This window comes from Ostrinia furnacalis, unplaced genomic scaffold (assembly GCF_004193835.3).
Source record: "Ostrinia furnacalis isolate ACB-3 unplaced genomic scaffold, ASM419383v2 OfSCF0076, whole genome shotgun sequence".
NCBI classification, from domain to species: Eukaryota; Metazoa; Arthropoda; class Insecta; order Lepidoptera; family Crambidae; genus Ostrinia; species Ostrinia furnacalis.
In genome coordinates, this window is record NW_021130315.1 from 623,906 (window position 1) to 645,944 (window position 22,039).

At 44.3% G+C, this 22,039-nt stretch overlaps 1 protein-coding gene across 1 annotated transcript in view; it reads left to right on the forward strand.

Moving 5' to 3' along the window:
• The window catches only part of LOC114350744 (uncharacterized), a 110,840-nt gene that overhangs the window by 73,427 nt on the left and 15,374 nt on the right, over positions 1–22,039 (forward strand). Inside the window, 24 exon segments of the mRNA XM_028301660.1 lie at positions 1,525–1,764; positions 2,175–2,316; positions 2,866–3,017; positions 4,708–4,817; positions 6,927–7,087; positions 7,642–7,908; positions 8,399–8,637; positions 8,834–9,157; positions 9,517–9,870; positions 10,263–10,436; positions 10,925–11,090; positions 12,115–12,255; positions 12,696–12,933; positions 13,344–13,730; positions 14,451–14,682; positions 15,791–15,968; positions 16,601–16,888; positions 17,426–17,664; positions 17,865–18,008; positions 18,189–18,542; positions 18,589–19,065; positions 19,319–19,484; positions 20,158–20,298; positions 20,893–21,130. Coding sequence (XP_028157461.1) covers positions 1,525–1,764; positions 2,175–2,316; positions 2,866–3,017; positions 4,708–4,817; positions 6,927–7,087; positions 7,642–7,908; positions 8,399–8,637; positions 8,834–9,157; positions 9,517–9,870; positions 10,263–10,436; positions 10,925–11,090; positions 12,115–12,255; positions 12,696–12,933; positions 13,344–13,730; positions 14,451–14,682; positions 15,791–15,968; positions 16,601–16,888; positions 17,426–17,664; positions 17,865–18,008; positions 18,189–18,542; positions 18,589–19,065; positions 19,319–19,484; positions 20,158–20,298; positions 20,893–21,130 — 5,552 coding nt within the window.

A 22,039-nucleotide genomic window follows, 5' to 3' on the forward strand; every position in this document is an offset into this window, starting at 1 on the left:
CCTGTCGTTTAAAAATAAGTGTTTGAGATTGTTGCTCCGGCTACACTTCAAATATTCAAATACCCTTTGCTTGCCGGACGATTAACTTCCTCTAACAACCTTTTGATTTCGCGTCGCAGCACTATCATAGAAGGTTGCATTGTATCACCCACCATTAATTTAGTCGTGGGTTCGACTCTCACAAGCGATGTTGTGTTATTTTAAAGTAAAGGTGCAAGTAATATGGTGCTAAATATTACATTTTTTTCTTTCTTTTAAAAAAACTTCGGATATAATTCTCAATTTTTCCAACAGATCTTTTTATTAACAATGGCTACGTATCGAGTCGAACATCTATAAGCCCATCCACGTCAATAACTTTATAGTCTACATCCATTGTCACTTCAAATAATTAGACTTCGACCCTCATTCTTCAGATCTTCTCATTTCTGATCCAATCTCCTCATTGCACGTAGGCGATACTGAGCTTCAGACTAACAATATTACTGGAAATAACAATTACAATAAGAACGGAATAGATCCCGAAGGTTTTCCTTCCATTAAGTTTTAATTGAATCGCGCATAGACCTGCCATTAAGGTTTGCAATTCTATAGAATCCTACAAACGATATTAGACTAACAAAGTGAAACAAACTTGTTCAGTAAAAGTTTCTTTCGCTGTTCTTGTTATTGTAATTTTCCCCGAGGTGAGGGTGGATTTTCTCGTAATCCTTTTCCCTGATAGAACTTTCTCTTCAACGTCTGAAAAGTGATATTGTTGGGAATCTTTCGCCAATTGTAATATGATAAGTGTAAGCCTACTTTGTTTTCAAAGTAATACAATATCTTTCGGATACTTGCCTCTCCATTGATAATAAATAACTCTGTTAAAATACGCCTCAATTTCGTTATTAATCAAACTTCTCAAACAAATAAGCCAATGCGAAACTTTTTTATTGAATCTTACTTTTAAGAGGATAAGAAAGAGTCGGTATAAGATTTTGATCAATCGTTCAGATTCAATGCGAGCGCTGAAAGAATTTATTGATACAGACGATTAGGTAACATTTACATAGCTTTTAGCTATGGATATGGTTCTAGAGAATAATTTACGAGTTCTTTGTTCAGAAATGGACAGCTGCTCTATGTTAGCTAAGCTAGCTTATTGCACATTACTTTCAGTCCGAGTTTAGAGAATAAACACAATAATGATAACGTTTCAGTGCGAAATTTTGTCTAATCATGCTCTGCGTAGAGGCTTATGTTCAGCAGTGGACGTCCTGTGACTGAAATGATGATGATGATAATGATCATGCTCTGTGCAGAGCTTACCTCGCTTGTATTTTAACATGAATTTAATAGTTAACACACTGAAAGTAGTCGCCCAACCTGTCTGGCCAGGGGAGTGTAGACAAAATCTTTCATTTGCCTCCAGAAAATCCCCACAGCTGACCAATGATCACGAAGATTATGTAACTTTCCGTAAAGTCCGCGGTAGGTAATATTAGTGCACTAAAATAGTATATTGCTTGTTCTATCCCCAAGGTGTGCGAAGGCCTAAACATGCAGCTAGCCTCCATCCACTCCCTCGAAGAAGAACGATTCATAATCTCCGGCATCAGACAGAGTAGCGACTACAGCGCGGGCGCCATCTACTGGTTAGGAGCCAAGCTGGGCAGGAACGCGGAGAACTTCACCTGGGTCGATGGAACTGCTGTGGGGTACCAGGGCTGGCCGCCGTACAATGAGACCGAGGACTCTGAAGACGAATGCTTGGGTGTCCAGGTATGTGTGGCTAATCTAAACTAGGAGGTATGAGTTGTCTCTTGAATTATATTTATCTAGTGTAAAACTTTTTAAGTCGCTAGCTAAGGGCATTTGAGATGGTTGAATCGTTATCCTAATCAAACAGGAAACACAAATGGAGATCACAAATAAAATTACTTAGTCGAAAACATTATAAGATCTTTAAAATACCGTTTTATTGTCACCCTTTATCTTACCCAAACGTTGTTACTGACTAGAAAATCAATTTAAAATAGCGAATTACCAAGGTCTCGCCTCCGATAAGGATTCGATCATCGATGCTCCTGCAGTTAAAACTGAATGGCCTGATCATTATGAGTCTAATCTAGCTACCAAATCGTAACTAAGTATATCTTCGAATTTCTCTTTTCAACAACTTTCCATTGCAGTGGAAGTCATCACCAATTCCATCGCAGCCAAGCGGCCTGTATTGGACGCTGCACAGATGCGGGACCACCGGGGGCTACGTGTGCAAACGAAAGCTCAACCCTGAACATGTCGTGAGGAACAGAACTGTTGAGGGAACATCAGGTACGAAGGATTATACAACAATCCTGTGAATGATAATAAACAAAGTATGTACACACGCCCACACTGTTAACTATCCATTTCCGTTTTTGCTCTCGCTCTAATCAAATGTCGATTCTTTGCGATAGAACGAGATGACATGACTTTCAATGGGCAGTTAACACTGTTGGCGATAGTACCTACCTACTGTTTCCCATGTTCCCATTCTTTTTTTCATGCAAAGTCTATGGAAAGGATTTTGATATCTTTATGCTAGTTACTCAAAAAGGGGTGGGTCTTTCTTTACGTGGGCTTTTCATGGTCCGTCAAAATCCTTATTCATGAAAAATCAAAGTAAGGTAGTTACCTAGGTACATAGAAGAAATCGACTCTACCAAAAATTTTTCTTACACAACATTATCTGTTACATCTACATAGGTTACATACAAGGTTCATAGGCATACCTTGCCGTGCCCTAGAAACCAGAATTTAAACATAACACCCAGGCCAGCGATGACCCTTGAGTCGTACTTTATACCCTGAAACATACACCCTTAAAATTCCCATTTCCAGGGGAGCTATCAAGCCCAAACCACCCAAGCCACTACGACAACGACTTAGACTACTGGGTGCACGTAGGCGGGCCGCCCGACACTCGCCTGGTCTTCGTCTTCAGGAAGATCGAGCTGGAGTACCAGAAAGACTGCCTCTATGACTTCATTGAGGTAAGACTCTCAAGATCTGGAAAGTTCTAACCATAGAGATATAGAGAGATGCCAACTAATGCGCTGAGTTCGAATCTCCATTAGAAATTCACACACACAAAGTAATCAAAATTTAAGCTCATTATCCACTGCGGTATCAGTACTCAACGTTTAGAATAATCTTTAGCAATGTAAACTGTTTACATTATGACGTCGCTGCTGTCGTCATTGCTGTCATGAGCACTGTGTTCTGTTTTTGGGCATATTGCTGCGACACCGGCCCCACCCCCTTGTCACATCTCCCTGTGATTTGTGGTTCTAACAATCAGCACATATATCTCTCTTCCTTTCCCTGAAGAAGGTAGCAGTCTGAGTGCCATCTGCAGTCACCAGTCATCTCGTTCTCCCTGTTTCGTTACCGGAGCGGAATGGGGATCTACCCTTTCTCTCTCTTTCATTAACACCTTTAGCACAACTTCTTAACTTAACAAAAAGGATTTCGAAAGATATGGAAATTAAATAAGAATATTTTTTCAGATGAAACTTTGGTACCTATGCCATTGATAATAAACTTTCCAAACTCATTTTCTTCTACTTTAATTCTAAATAACGCAATTGCGGCTGCACACAGCCACCTCCTTGACTGCGCGACACTGGCCACCAAGAACAGCATTCTTTTTCTCGACGACCAATTTCGCTATTCTTTTGTTTTTTCTCACTCTCGACTTTCACGTAATGCATTTCCACGTCTCGAATATGTAAATACACTCGTACAGATATTGATAGCCATAGAATAAAAAATATATCTACCTACATGTTACGGAATCGTAAGTACGTACTGGTTTAGATTAATGACTTATCCTCGTGACGTACCTATATGTGTTGAGCGACTTCAGGCCCATTAGTTACTTGGTTAGCTGTATACCATTTAGTGGTCTAAACCAATCAGTTTCTAAAAGGGATTAATATACAACTTATTACGAGCAACCTCGGAAATTGCTTTGTTTAATCTCGAACGTTCGGCCTTTTCATCGATAACGGCATTGTTTGAACCCGTAAATTGGAATTGATTTCGTAATTGAGTTGCGTAAAGTATTAACGCTTCGGTGTTATCCAACATTTGGTTTTGAAAACGGCACATGTCCTTGGGAGTAATTATTTGTACGGGTATTTGATCGATTATTTGTTACCATTGAATGATGGAAATCCATTAACCCCTTTCATTCAAAGAAGGACTTTGTAAGTAACTTTAAAATAGCCACAATTGTTATCAATAAATAAAATAAACATTTTAATTAGGTACGTAGAATATGTGCTTAATGATCTCGTTAAAAAATGATCTAAAATGATCTCGTAATATCAGGTGCGATTGCGGTCAAATACCTATCATGTTCTTTTAAAAAAAATCGAGAGATAGATCAAGAAAATGATACTTTGAATTTGCTTATACTTAGATCTTTCTAGAACCTTGATTTTAGATTTTAAACTTTCGCGTTCCATTTCAATTAAAATAGTAATGTAACTCATTAATAAACGTCGCGTTAAGACCCGTGTCTTAATATTTTACTTGATTTTAGACACAATAAGGAATTTACTTAATAAAATTTCCTTTGAATAAATAATGTAACCTGCCTACTTACTTGATTTCCTTCCAAGAAAAGTTTCAAGTCAGTTCCTCTAGCTTATTTAAGAAGATATTTTTCTCATCCAGCTCCGAGACCCGCTCAGCCAGAAATCCTCCCGGTACTGCGGATCGGTGGGCGAGACGCGCTGGGTGGCCGGCGGGAACAAAGCCGACCTGCACTTCCACTCAGACTACAAGTAAGTAAGAACAAAGACGATTGCGAAGGAGCTAATCTTAGCTCTAAGAAATGATCCACTCGGACTACAATTAGTAGGTAATCATATAAGAATAAAGACACATTTGTTGTGCGGTCAAGAATTGATTGTGGGATAAAATCAGTTCTGATTCGGCCTTGAAAGATTTCAGACGTAGATAGAATGATCTACTTATAAAATAAATAAATATACAGTTTGTAAAACAATCCGCAGACTGCATACTTTTTATCGGCCGACTAATTCCGTACTATATTTATATAAGTAGGTTAAAAAATACCAACCGAATTAAGAACCTCCTCTTTTTTGAAAATTTCTACAATTTCCAAAACACTTACTACTTAAAGGTAAGCACGCCTATCTGAAAGCCTACAAAATACAGAAACGTGTTATCCGTGAGACGCCCCGCGGCAAGCAGAGTCGATTCTCGTGTAATAGAGATCATCCCGAAACAAAGAAACGTTTTAGATTCTCTTTCAAAGGAAATCTACAAACTGTGTCGGTAGGATTCTTGACTTGATAAATTATTTGGAAGGTAGGCGTCAAATTAATTCGAAATGGCAGCAATTAACATTGTCATGTAACGAGATTTGCACTTGAGAAAAGTAAGATTTGATATTTTTTTCTAATTCTAAATTGTTGAGGATCGTCCCCAGATCGACGCAAATTACAAATCGTTTAAATGTGCAGATTGCTAAAACCACTCTCACTGCATGGACGGATTGAACGGTCTCCGTGAAATGGCAATTTAGGCTGAGTTGCACCACCTAACTTTAACCGTAATTATAACCACAGAATAATAATAAGTACTGCTATAACGATGACCGGTGTTTTTTTGTATAGTTTGACAGATTTTTGACGTTTGTCAAAGTTAAAGTAAAATGGTGCAACCCAGCCTTATACAGTGTGAGTCACGTTAAAGTGTACATATGAAAATAGATGAAACTAGACCTATTTTTATCGACAAAAAAGAGGTCAAAATTTTTTTGAGATTTTTTTTTTAATTTTTTATAGAATTTTTTTTCTTCCAATTACTTATTGTAAAGAAAACGTAATAACTTTTAAAGTAAGCGGTATATCCTGATAAAATAAAAACAGTAATAATGATAAATAACAGGCAATAGTAAAAAAATACATAAAATACACAAAAAATGCCAAAAAATAATAAAAAATGATACTTTTTGAAAAAAATCTGCTTAAAAATTCTTGTTTTTTTGGTTATTTGATAAATTTCTCCAAAAAATGCCCCTATAACTGGTGGTTTTTATTACTTTGTATTATTCTCTATCGTATTACCTTCGTAAAACCAAAAATCGCATGTCTCTATCCCTATCACAACATTTGCTATGATCGTTTGAACAAAGGCCTGCCACAACATTATTCTCCGCTATAGGTAGAGACAATTTTAATTTTAACTAAAATGCTTATTTTACTTCGAAATCTTTGGTTTTTATTTGAAATCTAACTTGTCTTTATCAAAATTACAAATCTAGAGCCATTTTCAGTTTCGTTGTTAACGAAGCGTTGAATGGCGCGCCCGGAGAGGCTTAGTTCAAATGATCATAGCAAATGTTGAAATAGGGATAGAGACATGCGATTTTTGGTTTTACGAAGGTAATACGATAGAGAATAATACAAAGTAATAAAAACCACCGGTTATAGGGGCATTTTTTAGAGAAATTTATCAAATAACAAAAAAAACACGAATTTTTAAGCAGATTTTTTTCAAAAAGTATCATTTTTTATTATTTGTTGGCCTTTTTTGTGTATTTTGTGTATTTTTTTAGTATCGCCTGTTATTTAGCATTATCACTGTTTTTATTTTATCAGGATATACCTCTTAGTTTAAAAGTTATTACGTTTTCTTTACGAGAAGTAATTGGAAGAAATAAAATTCTATAATTTTTTTTAAAAAAATCTCAAAAAATTTTTGACCTCTTTTTTGTCGATAAAAATAGGTCTAGTTTCACATATTTTCATATGTACACTTTAATGTGACTCACACTGTATTGAAAAAGGCTCGAATAAGACCGAACGTTCTACATACCATCATCGCATCAAACATTCCACCATTCAGATGATCAATCCTTCCAGCACCCAAGGCGCGGGATTCTCTCTAACCTGGGATGCAGTGGAGCTGATCGGATGTCCATCTCAGACCTTCACCTCGAAGGAAGGCGTCCTGAGAAGTCCCAACTACCCGCACTTTCTGCTGCCGAACCTGGATTGCACCATCGATATACTTGCTCCTGCTGGTATGTATCAATTAAATCATTAACAAATGAGGCATTAGTAATAAGTGGGACAGCTATTCTGGTTAGTTTCTAGACCGTTACTCTAATACGGATTTTTCAAACGTTATAGGCACTTAGGCACACTGCCAAGTACTTAACGAAACGAAGCATCTTTCCTGAAGCACTACGAAGTGTCTTTTCAGGCTGATTAGTAAATTAGTTAATACATTAGAGTCACCAAGTTCATTTATTTGTTTGTCATTAAATACCTAAATAATAATCATCCATCATCATCACATAGGTATTTAAGCCCAAAGCAAGAAGAACGCAATTGATAGATTTTGCAATATTTTTAGCTAATTCATCTAAGAGACAATTTTTTATCGTTTTGCGTTTTAATTAAACGAATAATTAAATGATCATTCATCATCACCACGTAAGCCCAAAGCAAGAAGCACCAAAAAGCACGATCATTTGATTTTGTTGATCTTAAAATTTACCTCTTTATTTACTGTTGATCTTAAAATTCTCTCGCAGCAATGTTCTTCCTACAGTTCGTCTCTTTTATATCCTAGGAAAACGCGTATTCCTCAACATCAGCCACTTCGACTTCGGCTACGGCACCTTCGACAAAGGCGTCCCCTACAACGTCACCGACTCAGTCCCCGAAGACTCGTTCCTAGAGGTGCAGGTAGACCTGCAGACCATGCCGATCCGGCCGTTCCTGAACCAGAAGATACTGACCAATGGGCTCTTTGTGTCCCAGTCGGAGATATTAAGGTTACGGCTGAGGACCGGGGAGAATGTCACCGGGATCGGGTTCATGGCGCATTTTAAGACGGGTAAGAAAATTATAAGTGCTTTCCTTGTTGTTTTTAGGAAGAATCTAACTAAAATGTGTCTTAGGTCAATGTTGTCTGAAATTATAATCGTAAAGTAATCGCTTGCCAAAAAGTTGTTCTTTGAAAAGATTTTGGTAAAATACTCTTTATCAATTTAATTAGATGGATTCGGGGTTATTCCCTTCCCACGTAAAACGAGATGTCAAGATGAGTGGACGGTGACACATATAGATGACCCACGCTGAACTGTCCCGCCAAACTCAATGACAGGGGGGCGCTACCATCGTTCAACTATATGGTTTCCAACATGGCAAAAATCTGAACCAGCGATCCGGTATTGACGGTGGCGCCCCACTGTCAATGTCATCGACAGGACAGTCCAGTATTTTGGAACTATACACCCGAAACAGCATTTCGGAGTAGCCTTGTTTTTAACCTTATGGTATGATGATAATGAAATATGCTGATGATGAATATGACATTTTCTTAGTGGGGTTTCTCAACCTAAGCCACGTGGTGGAACTACAGTCAGCTCGCGGCGGCCGCCTCGCTCCGCCCAACTATCCCGGCGCCGCGCCCTCTCAGGCGTTAGTCCGCGCGAGAATACTGGCACCACCGAGGCATACGCTGGCGATAGCCTTACACGCTGCGAGGTTGGCTACACCCCCTGTGGCTGAGGATGAAGACTCCAAGAATGAACCGTGTGGAGAAAACAACGGATGGATCGAGGTAAGTCTACATTCTCGCAGGGATACCTTAGTACGCGACTGCTAGCACCCCCGAGACACACGCTGGCTCTACACGCAGCTAGGCTGCCTTCATCTCCTGGCTGTGACTAACAATGAAAACTCCCAAGTATGATGCGTGGACCAGACAACCGGTGGATCGAGGTAAGTTCAACTATTTCGGCGCCACACCCACGCAGGCACTGATTCGCGCAAGGTTGCTAGCGCCACCGAGACACACGCTAGCGATAGCGCTACACGCTGCGAGGCTGGCTACACCCCCTGTGGCAGATGATGAAGACTCCAAGACTGAACCGTGTGGAGAAAACAATGGATGGATCGAGGTAAGTTCAATGAATCCCAGTGCCGCACTCACGCAAGCACTGATCCGTGCAAGGCTGCTAGCACCACCGAGACACACGCTAGCGATAGCGCTACACGCTGCCAGGCTGGCTACACCCCCTGTGGCAGATGATGAAGACTCTAAGAACGAACCGTGTGGGGAAAATAATGGGTGGATCGAGGTAGGTTCAACTTCTTATTGCGCATGCCCGAGCAGGCGTTAGTCCGCGCGAGAATACTGACGCCACCAAGGCACACGCTAGCAATAGCCTTACACGCTGCGAGGCTGGCTACGCCCCCTGTGGCTGATGATGAAGACTCTAAGAATGAACCGTGTGGGGAAAATAATGGATGGATCGAGGTAAGTCTATCACCCCAAGGCTACAACTCTCGCAAGGATACTCTAATGAGTGTTAGCGCCCCCAAGGCATACGCTAGCGATAGCGCTACACGCTACGAGGCTGGCTACACCCCCTGTGGCTGAGGATGAAGACTCCAAGAATGAACCGTGTGGAGAAAACAATGGGTGGATCGAGGTAAGTTCTATTACCCCGGTATTGCGCCCGCGCAAGCGTTAATCCGCGTGAGAATACTAGCACCACCGAGACACACGCTAGCGGTAGCGCTACACGCTGCGAGGCTGGCTACACCCCCTGTGGCAGATGATGAAGACTCCAAGAATGAACCGTGCGGAGAAAACAATGGATGGATCGAGGTAAGTTCAATAAAACCCAGTGCCGAACACACGCAAGCACTGATCCGTGCAAGGCTGCTAGCACCACCGAGACACACGCTAGCGATAGCTCTACACGCAGCGAGGCTGGCTACACCTCCTGTGGTAGATGATGAAGACTCTAAGAATGAACCGTGTGGGGAAAATAATGGATGGATCGAGGTAAGTCTATCACCCCAAGGGTACCACTCTCGCAAAGATACTTTAGTGAGTGTTAGCACCACCGAGACACACGCTAGCGATAGCGCTACACGCTGCGAGGCTGGCTACACCCCCTGTGGCTGAGGTTGAAGACTCCAAGAACGAACCGTGTGGAGAAAACAATGGATGGATCGAGGTAAGTCTTTTAAATCCGGGCTGCATTCTCGTAAGATTTTCTTGCAGCACGGTACACGCTAGCGCAGGCGTTAGTCCGCGCGAGAATACTGGCGCTACCAAGGCATACACTGGCAATAGCTCTACATGCTGCGAGGCCTGGCTATACCCCCTGTGGCAGATGATGAAGACTCCAAGAATGAACCGTGTGTAGTAAACAATGGATGGATCGAGGTAAGTTCAACTATTTCGGCGCCACACCCACGCAAGCACTGATCCGTGCAAGGCTGCTAGCGCCCCCGAGACACACGCTAGCGATAGCGCTACACGCTGCGAGTCTGGCTACACCCCCTGTGGCAGATGATGAAGACTCCAAGAATGAACCGTGTGGAGAAAACAATGGGTGGATCGAGGTAAGTTCAATGAAATCCAGTGCCGAACACACGCAAGCACTGATCCGTGCAAGGCTGCTAGCACCACCGAGACACATGCTAGCTATAGCATTGCATGCTGCCAGGCTGGCTACACCCCCTGTGGCTGATGATGAAGACTCCAAGACTGAACCGTGCGGAGAATACAATGGCTGGATCGAAGTAAGTCCACTACTCCAGGCTGCATTTAGTTAGTTTTGCAGGGCAATCGAATACCGCACTTAGCCTCATGATTGGGCCATTGTGCGCGCAGGCTGCATCTATGTAAGGAACTCATTCACGCTGGCTCCACTTGTTATGGCTAAAGAGGATGCTGTTGCTGCCTCTAAAGACCATTACCCCCTTCATTTTTTAAGATTTCCTTGATGCGCAAGTACTGCTGGCACCCCCGCGGTATACGCTTGCGCTCGCGCTGTAATCCGTCAGACTACATAACTAGTTGCTTTAGAAAAAAATTCAACTAATTTCAGGTTCAAGATAGCTACACCGACAACAACGGCACCCGCTGGGTGCTGTGCGAAGCTCGAGGGGCTCCAGCGCCACTCGTCATCCACTCGTACCTGCACGCTCTTACCGTCACCACGCGCGCCGGCAGCCACGGGCTCGCCGTCGACATCGCCGTCGCCGTCAACAAGGGTACGCGCTGTGGACCTTACTGCCCCGTCTTAAGGCTCAGAGCCGCTCGTCATATTCCGTACCTGCACGCGCGTCGGCGGCTTCGGGCTAGCCGTCGACATCGCCGTCGCCGTCAACAAGGGTACGCGCTGTGACCCTTACTGCCCCGCCTTAAGGCTCAGAGCCGCTCGTCATCCACTTGTACTTGCACGCGCTCGTCACCACGCGCGCCGGCAGCCGCGGGCTCGCCGTCGACATCGCCGTCGCCGTCAACAAGGGTACGCGCTGTGGACCTTACTGCCCCGTCTTAAGGCTCAGAGCCGCTCGTCATATTCCGTACCTGCACGCGCGTCGGCGGCTTCGGGCTAGCCGTCGACATCGCCGTNTCCAGATCCCCCCTTTGCTAGATATTTTATAAGTCACCCGCGACTTTTCATACCTTTTCATACACTCCCAACCCCTTTCTTATGAAAATAGTAAATAGTTAATCAAATAATCAAATTAACGATTAATGATTATGATTAATTAATCTTAATCAAAATTTTTGATTAATGATTAACTAATCATAATCAAAAAAAATTGATTATGATTTTAATCATTAATTTTTAATCATTAATCAGATTAACTTTTTGCCAACACTGTGCCCATACTGATCAACTGCCCGACTAAACTATCGGCCGACGAAAAATCAACGGTGTGCGCCTACTCTTAAAGCTCAGAGCCGCTCGTCATCCACTCGTACCTGCACGCTCTTACCGTCACCACGCGCTTCGGCAGCTTCGGGCTCGCCGTCGACATCGCCGTCGCCGTCAACAAGGGTACGCGCTGTGGACCTTACTGCTATGTCTTAAGGCTCAGAGCCGCTCGTCATCCAATCACCTGCACGCACTCAGCGTCACAAGGGTACGCCGCGTTATGATCCTTAATGCACTGTCTTAAGGTTCAGAGCTTCGCGTCATACAATCGCATCGCCACGTTACTCTCAAAAGTGTTTGTAGTCAATTTGCCTTAAAATCAAACATCAACCTTATGTACCTCATTTCAGACCCAGAATACCACAACAAACTGCTTCTGCTGCCTGACGAAACCAATTTGGAATCCTGCTACCCAAACCCCTGCTCGCACGGAGGAATCTGCGCTACCAGCGATCACAAGAACTTCTGCCAATGCAACGGATATTATACCGGTAAGTTACAGAGGTGATTTCAGAAAACAAGTTTTACGGGAATTCTGTAAGACTGAAGACTTTGGACTACTTAGTGCTTACGGAAAGATATAAAATTTGGCGACGGATCACCGGGCCGGAAGAAGTAGCGTGGGTAGGCCTCCCACTAGGTGGACCGACGATCTGGTGAAAATGCGGGAAGAACCTGGATGGCTGAAACGAACGAATAAAAGTTAGAACTACTTTGGAAAAGAAGCTTAAGAGATCTTAAAGTTCTGGTTTACCTTAATCCGAAACACGTATACGACACTGTTTATAAAAATTCGCGATCATCTGCGAACGAGAAAAAGGTCTGAAGCAATAAAAAAAAATCACAAGGCTGTTTTCAAAAAACCTACCTTCAACCGAGTGTTTATTTTTCAAGCATTCTGTCTCACATTCTTCAATCTTCATGTTTCCAGGTATATTCTGCCTGCTAACAGCCTGCGAGCGTTCTCCCTGCGTGTTCGGCAACTGCTCCCTCATAGCAACCGACGACGGCGGCTCCTATTCGTGCCTGTGCGCGCGCGGCTGGCGCGGCAAGCGCTGTGCGGAGCGCGTGCGAGCGTGCGCGTCCAGGCCTTGCAACAATAGGGGCGCGTGCACCGAGAGGGATGGCGGGTTTCTGTGCCAGTGCAACCCCTCTTGGAAGGGGAAGAGGTGCGTTGACAAGCTCGTTATCTTTCTCTATATAATATCTTCTGTCTAAATCATTGGTTCCCAAAGTGGGGGGCGCAAAGACCTTTAAAAAGGGGCGCGTGCCATCTGTGTACTTGAGTATAAAAAAACCTGCGACCGGTGAAAGAATGCATTCCAGACTGCTCGATACGAGCAATAAATAATCTTGACTGGAGGAGGGGGGGCGCGGAATTTTTTGTATGGTCGAAAGGGGGCGCGTTGGGAACCATTGGTCTAAATAGAGGCAACACCAAAAAAATCAAAGTACTGGCGACAGCACATACAGCGAAACATTATCACAAGGTAATGTCAAGTCGAGTTAATTGCGCACCTCGCTGGAATGCGACTTCCTCTCACATTGGGTGGATCGAGGTAAGTTCAATGAAATCCAGTGCCGAACACACGCAAGCACTGGTCCGCGCGAGAATACTGGCGCCACCGAGGCATACACTGGCGATAGCCTTACACGCAGCGAGGTTGGCTACACCCCCTGTGGCTGAGTATGAAGACTCCAAGAATGAACCGTGTGGAGAAAACAATGGGTGGATCGAGGTGCTAACAGCCTGCGAGCGTTCCCCCTGCGTGTTCGGCAACTGCTCGCTCATAGCGACCGACGACGGCGGCTCCTATTCGTGCCTGTGCGCGCGCGGCTGGCGCGGCAAGCGCTGTGCGGAGCGCGTGCGAGCGTGCGCGTCCAGGCCTTGCAATAATAGGGGCGCGTGCACCGAGAGGGATGGCGGGTTTCTGTGCCAGTGTAACCCGTCTTGGAAGGGAAAGAGGTGCGTTGACGAAAGAAAACGGTCTTTCTTCTATTTAGACAACGCCAAACAAATCAACGTATCACGTACCGGAAAACGCAGCGTGGGACGTCCACCCACAAGGTGGACCGACGACCTGATAAAGGTAGCGGGAAGGCGCTGGATGCAGGCCGCTACCAACCGTGCGATGTGGAAGTCATTGGGGGAGGCCTATGTTCAGCAGTGGACGTCCTGTGGCTGAAATGATGATGATGATGAAACAAATCAAAGTACTGGCGACAGCACATAGAGCGAAAGATTTATCACATGTTATGTAATGCTATTTTGCAACAATAATCTATAATAAAATCTAATCTGCTAGACACTGCAAAAGATTTTATACACATTATTAAGTTTGGGACCAAGTATTGCACCTTGCGGAAGCCCTATTACTGAAATTGTTCATTTAAGATTTTTATAGATTCGTCAATGGAAATACTAATTCGAGAAACATTTTGCTTCTCACTTTACAATTTAAATGTTTCTAATATTGCTACACTGTTTGTGTAATGACTAACTGATAGTTACTTTGTCGAAGGCTTTAGCCAAATCTAATTTGCTGATATTTTGTTATAAATTTTATTGCTACACTGTTTGTGTAATGACTAACTGATAGTAACTTTGTCGAAGGCTTTAGCCAAATCTAAATTGCTGATATTTTGTTATAAATTTTACCAATTTTCATCTCATCTCTATCTTCAGGTGCGAGATTCCAAATCCGACGCCCAACATCGTGAGTCTGGGAACACGGATGATCCAGGAACCCTTCTGGCTTGGCCTAATCGCCGTGTTTGTAGTCCTGGGCATCATCGGCCTGGTGTGGTGCGCCAAAAGACACTTCCCGGAAAAGATCGAGAAACTTCTGGCGGAGGAGGCCGACAGATGCGCTAGACGTAAGTACTTGCTACTGCTTCGGGGCGCTATAGGCGGTGTGGTTTGATTACTATTGGAATCGGGAATTGCCATGATGATATTACTTCTTTTCAGTATTAATACTAATATGATTAAGTTTATGTGACTGAACTCTCACATGCTAAGTGACGAAGTGGTCTCCTGCTCAGTAAATTCCATTTATCCTTGATTTACTTAAAGAAGACGCTGCAAGATTTTCACATTCCGATTCCACAGCGATTTGTGGTAATATGATCACTGAGATTAACATCTTGAAAAAGACTTGTGTGTATTTTTAATTGTGTTTTTTGTATCTTTATAACTTTAAAAAAATGTTGTTTAATAAAACAAATACTTTAGCAATAAGTATGTTGAACTCGATTGTGCTAATGTGTTTGATGCGAACACTAGTCAATTGAGTTCGTTTTGGCTTGATTTTGCCAAAGGTAAAAACTATGGATAGAGTTTTTTCGACAGTTTTGAAGACCATTAGACTGAGATCAATCGTAATCGAATGACACACTNTACGCCTGGCTGAAAGCCTACAAAATACAGAAACGTGTTATCCGTGAGACGCCCCGCGGCAAGCAGAGACGATTCTCGTGTAATAGAGATCATCCCGAAACAAAGAAACATTTCAGATTCTCTTTCAAAGGAAATCAACAAAATTGTGTCGGTAGGATTCTTGACTTGATAAATTATTTGGAAGGTAGGCGTCAAATAAATTCGAAATGGCTGCAATCAACATTATGTCATAACATCTTAGGAGATTTTCACTTGAGAAAAGTAAGATTTGATATTTTTTTCTAATTCTAAATTGTCGAGGATCGTCCCCATATCGACGCAAATTACAAATCGTTTAAATGTGCAGATTGCTAAAACCACTCTCACTGCATGGACAGATTGAACGGTCTCCGTGAAATGGCAATTTAGGCTGAGTTGCACCACCTAACTTTAACCGTAATTATAACCACAGAATAATAATAAGTACTGCCATAACGATGACCGGTGTTTTTTTGTATAGTTTGACAGATTTTTGACGTTTGTCAAAGTTAAAGTAAGATGGTGCAACCCAGCCTTATATTGAAAAAGGCTCGAATAAGACCAAACGTTCTACATACCATCATCGCATCAAACATTCCACCATTCAGATGATCAATCCTTCCAGCACCCAAGGCGCGGGATTCTCTCTAACCTGGGATGCAGTGGAGCTGATCGGATGTCCATCTCAGACCTTCACATCGAAGGAAGGCGTATTAAGAAGTCCCAACTACCCGCACTTTCTGCTGCCAAACCTGGATTGCACCATCGATATACTTGCTCCTGCTGGTATGTATACATTAAATCATTTTCTTAATCAAATGAGGCATTAGTAATAAGTGGGACAGCTATTCTGATAAGTTTCTAGACCATTAGGTACTTTACGGATTTTTCAAATGTTAGGCATTTGGGCACACTGCCAAGTACTTAACGAAACGAAGCATCTTTCCTGAAGCACTACGAAGAGTCTTTTCAGCCTGATTAGTAAATTAGTTAATACATTTTTAGTGTCACCAAGTTTAGTATTTGTTTGTCGTTAAATAAATAATCCTCCATCATCATCACATAAGTAAGCCCAAAGCAAGAAGAGCGCAATCGACAGATTTTGCAACACTTTTTAGATAATTCATCTAAGAGTCAATGAGGGCTATCGTTTTAGTGCTCACCAGTTAGCGCCACTGTAGAGTAAGGTCCTGTCAATCGCCAGGGGTGCCAACTATTAAGTAGAAAAACGATAGCCCTCATTGTTTTATCGTTTTGCGTTTTAATTAAACGAGTAATTAAATGATCATCATTCATCATAACCACGTAAGCCCAAAGCAAGAAGCACCAAAAAGCACGATCATTTGATTTTGTTGATCTTAAAATTTACCTCTTTATTTACTGTTGATCTTAAAATTCTTGCAATGTTCTTCCTACAGTTCGTCTCTTTTATATCCTAGGAAAACGCGTATTCCTCAACATCAGCCACTTCGACTTCGGCTACGGTACCTTCGACAAAGGCGTCCCCTACAACGTCACCGACTCAGTCCCCGAAGACTCGTTCCTAGAGGTGCAGGTAGACCTGCAGACCATGCCGATCCGGCCGTTCCTGAACCAGAAGATACTGACCAATGGGCTGTTTGTGTCCCAGTCGGAGATATTAAGGTTACGGCTGAGGACCGGGGAGAATGTCACTGGGATCGGGTTCATGGCACATTTTAAGACGGGTAAGAGAATTTTGTCGTACTGCTCAATGAAGGCTATGATCATTTTAGTGTACACCAGTTGGCGCCACTGTAGAGTAAGGTCACTGTCATTTGCTTTTAGTGAAGACAGTGGCGCCAACTGATGAGCGCTGAAGTGAAAGGACGACTATCGAAGTTGCACTCACCAGGTTGGCGCCTCTGTTGAGTAGGGTCATGTATGTCAATCGCCAGTAGTGCCAACTGGTAAGTTTAGAAACGATAGCCTTCATTGAACCTTTGACAGTACATAAATTGGGATTATCCCGCTTCTGCAAGAGCTTGCTTACAAGGAGATTAGGCCAATAAAGCAAGTTCCAGCACTTGTTATTCACTCTCACTTATTAATATTCTGGTATGGTGATTATTATCGTATCAACAGCCCTTTACAGTCCACTGCTGGACTATGAGCCACCTCCACTTAAGTGGAAGGTTTTGCCATATTCTCCACGCTTGGCAGGCGGGTTGGATTTGATATGATGATTGAGGTGCTTAATAATGATGTACCTTACCATTCCTCAGTGGGGTTTCTTAACCTAAGCCACGTGGTGGAACTACAGTCAGCTCGCGGCGGCCGCCTCGCTCCACCCAACTATCCCGGCGCCGCGCCATCGCAAGCACTGGTCCGCGCGAGAATACTGGCGCCCCCAAGGCATACACTGGCGATAGCTCTACACGCAGCGAAGCTGGCTACACCCCCTGTGGCAGATGATGAAGACTCCAAGAATGAACCGTGTGGAGAAAACAACGGATGGATAGAGGTAAGTCTATTATTCCCTCTCACAAGGAAACCGTGCGCGACTGCTTGCGCCCCCGAGACACACGCTAGTGATAGATCGCACTCAGCGAGGCTGGCTACACCCCCTGTGGCTGAGGATGAAGACTCCAAGAATGAACCGTGTGGAGAAAACAATGGATGGATCGAGGTAGGTTCAACTTCTTATTGCGCATGCCCGAGCAGGCGTTAGTCCGCGCGAGAATACTGGCGCCACCAAGGCATACGCTGGCGATAGCCTTACACGCAGCGAGGCTAGCTACACCCAATGTGGCTGAGGATGAAGACTCCAAGAAAGAACCGTGTGGAGAAAACAATGAATGGATCGAGGTAAGTCTATCACCCCAAGGCTACAACTCTCGCAAGGATGCTATAATGAGTACTAGCGCCCCCGAGACATACACTGGCGATACCTCTACACGCTGCGAGGCTGGCTATACCTCCTGTGGCTGAAGATAAAGACTCCAAGAATGAACTGTGTGTAGTAAACAATGGATGGATCGAGGTAAGTTCAACTATTTCGGCGCCACACCCACGAAGGCACTGATTCGCGCAAGGTTGCTAGCGCCACCGAGACACACGCTAGCAATAGCGCTACACGCTGCGAGGCTGGCTACACCTCCTGTGGCTGATGATAAAGACTCCAAGAATGAACCGTGTGGAGAAAACAATGGGTGGATCGAGGTAAGTTCAATGAAATCCAGTGCCGCACTTACGCAAGCACTGATCCGTGCAAGGCTGCTAGCGCCCCCAAGGCATACGCTAGCGATAGCGCTACACGCTGCAAGGCTGGCTACACCCCCTGTGGCTGAGGATGAAGACTTCGAGAATGAACCGTGTGGAGAAAACAATGGGTGGATCGAGGTAAGTCTATTAGGATTGAGGTTACATTCTCGCAAGAATACCTTAGTGCGCAACTGCTAGCGCCCCTCCGGTACACCTGGCGATAGCTCTACACGCTGTGAGGTTGACTACACCTAATGTGGCTGATGATAAAAACTCCAAGAATGAACCGTGTGGAGAAAACAATGGGTGGATAGAGGTAAGTCTATTATCCCCTCTCACAGGGAAACCGTGCGCGACTGCTTGCGCCCCCGAGACACACGCTAGCGATAGCCTTAACACAGCGAGGTTGGCTACTCCCCCTGTGGCTGAGGATGAAGACTCCAAGAATGAACCGTGTGGAGAAAACAATGGGTGGATCCAGGTAAGTTCAATGAAATCCAGTGCCGAACACACGCAAGCACTGATCCGCGCGAGAATACTGGCGCCACCAAGGCATACACTGGCGATAGCTCTACACGCTGCGAAGCTGGCTATACCTCCTGTGGCTGAAGATGAAGACTCCAAGAATGAACCGTGTGTAGTAAACAATGGGTGGATCGAAGTAAGTCCACTACTCCAGGCTGCATCTATATAAGGAACTCATTCCCGCTCGCCACTACGCTGGCTCCACTTGTTATGGCAAAAGAGGATGCTGTTTCTGCCTCTAAAGACCATTACCCCCTAGGCTTCATTTTTTAAGATTTCCTTGATCCGCAAGTACTGCTGGCACCCCCGCGGTATACGCTTGCGCTCGCGCTGTAAACCGTCAGAATACATAACTTGCTTTAGAAAAATTGTGTCGTACTTAATTTCAGGTTCAAGACAGCTACACCGACAACAACGGCACGCGCTGGGTGTTGTGCGAAGCTCGAGGGGCTCCAGCGCCGCTCGTCATCCACTCGTACCTGCACGCTCTTACCGTCACCACGCGCGCCGGCAGCCGCGGGCTCGCCGTCGACATCGCCGTCGCCGTCAACAAGGGTACGCGCTGTGGACCTTACTGCTCCGACTTAAGGCTCAGAGCCGCTCGTCATCTACTTGTAGTTGCTTCCTGCATACGTTCAGTGTCACGCAGCGCGCCGGCAGCCGCGGGCTCGCCGTCGACATCGCCGTCGCCGTCAACAAGGGTACGCGCTGTGGACCTTACTGCTCCGACTTAAGGCTCAGAGCCGCTCGTCATCCACCGTAGGCAGGGTACTCACCTAGCCGTGTAGCATGATACTGTATCAAGTAAGTACATAGGCACGAGCCCGCTGCGAGCTGCTCGCGCGTGGTTCGCAGGAAGATCGCAGCGACCCGCCGACTGGCGGTATCACTGCGAGCACAAATTCGGCTCGCAGTAGGATTCAGGAGCTCGCAGCCAGATACGCGAAGACCGTGGACGAGCCGTACTCACTTGAAGGTTGGTTACGTTACATGCTACGTTACGTGCTACATGACAGGTGAGTACCCTTCCGTACCTGCACGCGCTCGTCACCACCCGCGCCGGCAGCCGCGGGCTCGCCGTCGACATCGCCGTCGCCGTCAACAAGGGTACGCACTGTGGACCTTACTGCCCCGTCTTAAGGCTCAGAGCCGCTCGTCATCCACTGCACGCGCAATCAAATTAAAATCAAATTTCATCAAAGTAACGAGTAATATACGTACATTCCAGACCCGGAATACCACAACAAACTACTTCTGCTGCCTGATGAAACCAATTTGGAATCCTGCTACCCAAACCCCTGCTCGCACGGAGGAATCTGCGCTACCAGCGATCACAAGAACTTCTGCCAATGCAACGGATATTATACCGGTAAGTTATGAGTTCATAAAACTGGCTTTACGGAAATTTTATAGACTTAAAGTCTTTGGACTAAAGCCCGTTCTGTTAGCACGTAGAATTTTGTCCAATGACTCCAAGCTACCCATCCCTATCGCTCGCGCGTAATTATGTTGGTGTCGCGCTCGCACACTCACTGCGGACGCAAGTCAAGCACAGTCGCGACAGCAAGTGTGCTCACAGACCAGACTATACCTACTTAGTACTTACGGAAAGACATAAAAATTGGCGACCACGGGCCGGAAAACGTAGTGTGGGCAGGCCTCCCACTAGGTGGACAGACGATCTGGTGAAGGTCGCGGGAAGAACCTATATGGCTGAAACGAACGAATAAAAATTAGAACTACTTCGGAAAAGAAGCTTAAGAGATCTTAAAGTTCTGGTTTACCTTAATCTGAAACACGTATTTATACGACACTGTTTATAAAAATTCGCGATCATCTGCGAACGAGAAAAAGGTCTGAAGCAATAAAAAAATCACAAGGCTGTTTTCAAAAAACCTACCTTCATCCGAGTGTTTATTTTTCAAGCATTCTGTCTCACATTCTTCAATCTTCATGTTTCCAGGTATATTCTGCCTGCTAACAGCCTGCGAGCGTTCCCCCTGCGTGTTCGGCAACTGCTCCCTCATAGCGACCGACGACGGCGGCTCCTATTCGTGCCTGTGCGCGCGCGGCTGGCGCGGCAAGCGCTGTGCGGAGCGCGTGCGAGCGTGCGCGTCCAGGCCTTGCAACAATAGGGGCGCGTGCACCGAGAGGGATGGCGGGTTTCTGTGCCAGTGTAACCCGTCGTGGAAGGGAAAGAGGTGCGTTGACAAGCTCGTTATCTTTCTCTATATAATATCTTCTGTCTAAATCATTGGTTCCCAAAATGGGGAGCGCGCCGCCCAGGGGAGGCGCAAAGACCTTTAAAAAGGGGCGCGGGCCATCTGTGTACTTAAGTATAAAAAACCTGCGACCGCTGAAAGAATGCATTCCAGACTGCTCGATACGACCAATAAATAATCTTGACTGGAGGGGGCGCGTCTCAAATAAGTTTGGGAACCATTGGTCTAACTAAATAGAGGCAACACCAAAAAAATCAAAGTACTGGCGACAGCACATAGAGCGAAACATTATCACAAGGTAATGTCAAGTCGAGTTAACTGCGCACCTCGCTGGAATGCGACTTCCTCTCACTCACCCGCACATCTCCCCGCGTTCGCCGTGTTATGCTAGTTTGCAACAAAAATGTATATGTTACGGTCAAAGTGATAAATGTGAAAATTATGAATAATCGCCGGTTATTATGAATAATTACCACATGATTTGGTAAATGTGATTAATATGAGGTCATTTAAGTGTGTATAAAACTAAATAGCACCCTAACCTATTTTTCACTTTAAATCAAAACATTATGTTATGGGCATCATAGAAAAGTAATATTATGCAAGAAACATTCCAAACTCATTATGCCAAATTATATTTATATATGATATCAAAACGTTCAAAAGTTTGGTTGTACACGAGCACGTACACAAGATGTTGCTCTCTTTTATTAAATTTGTTACCTACTAAGGTTGAATTATTAAATAACCACTGTTAAATGTGATTAATTTATCACTTTTACCGCGACTGTCGGTAATTATTCATAATAACCGGTTATTATTAATAATTTTCAATTTATCACATTAACCGTAACATATATTCCGATGGTCAAGAGACCGTGTAAGAGA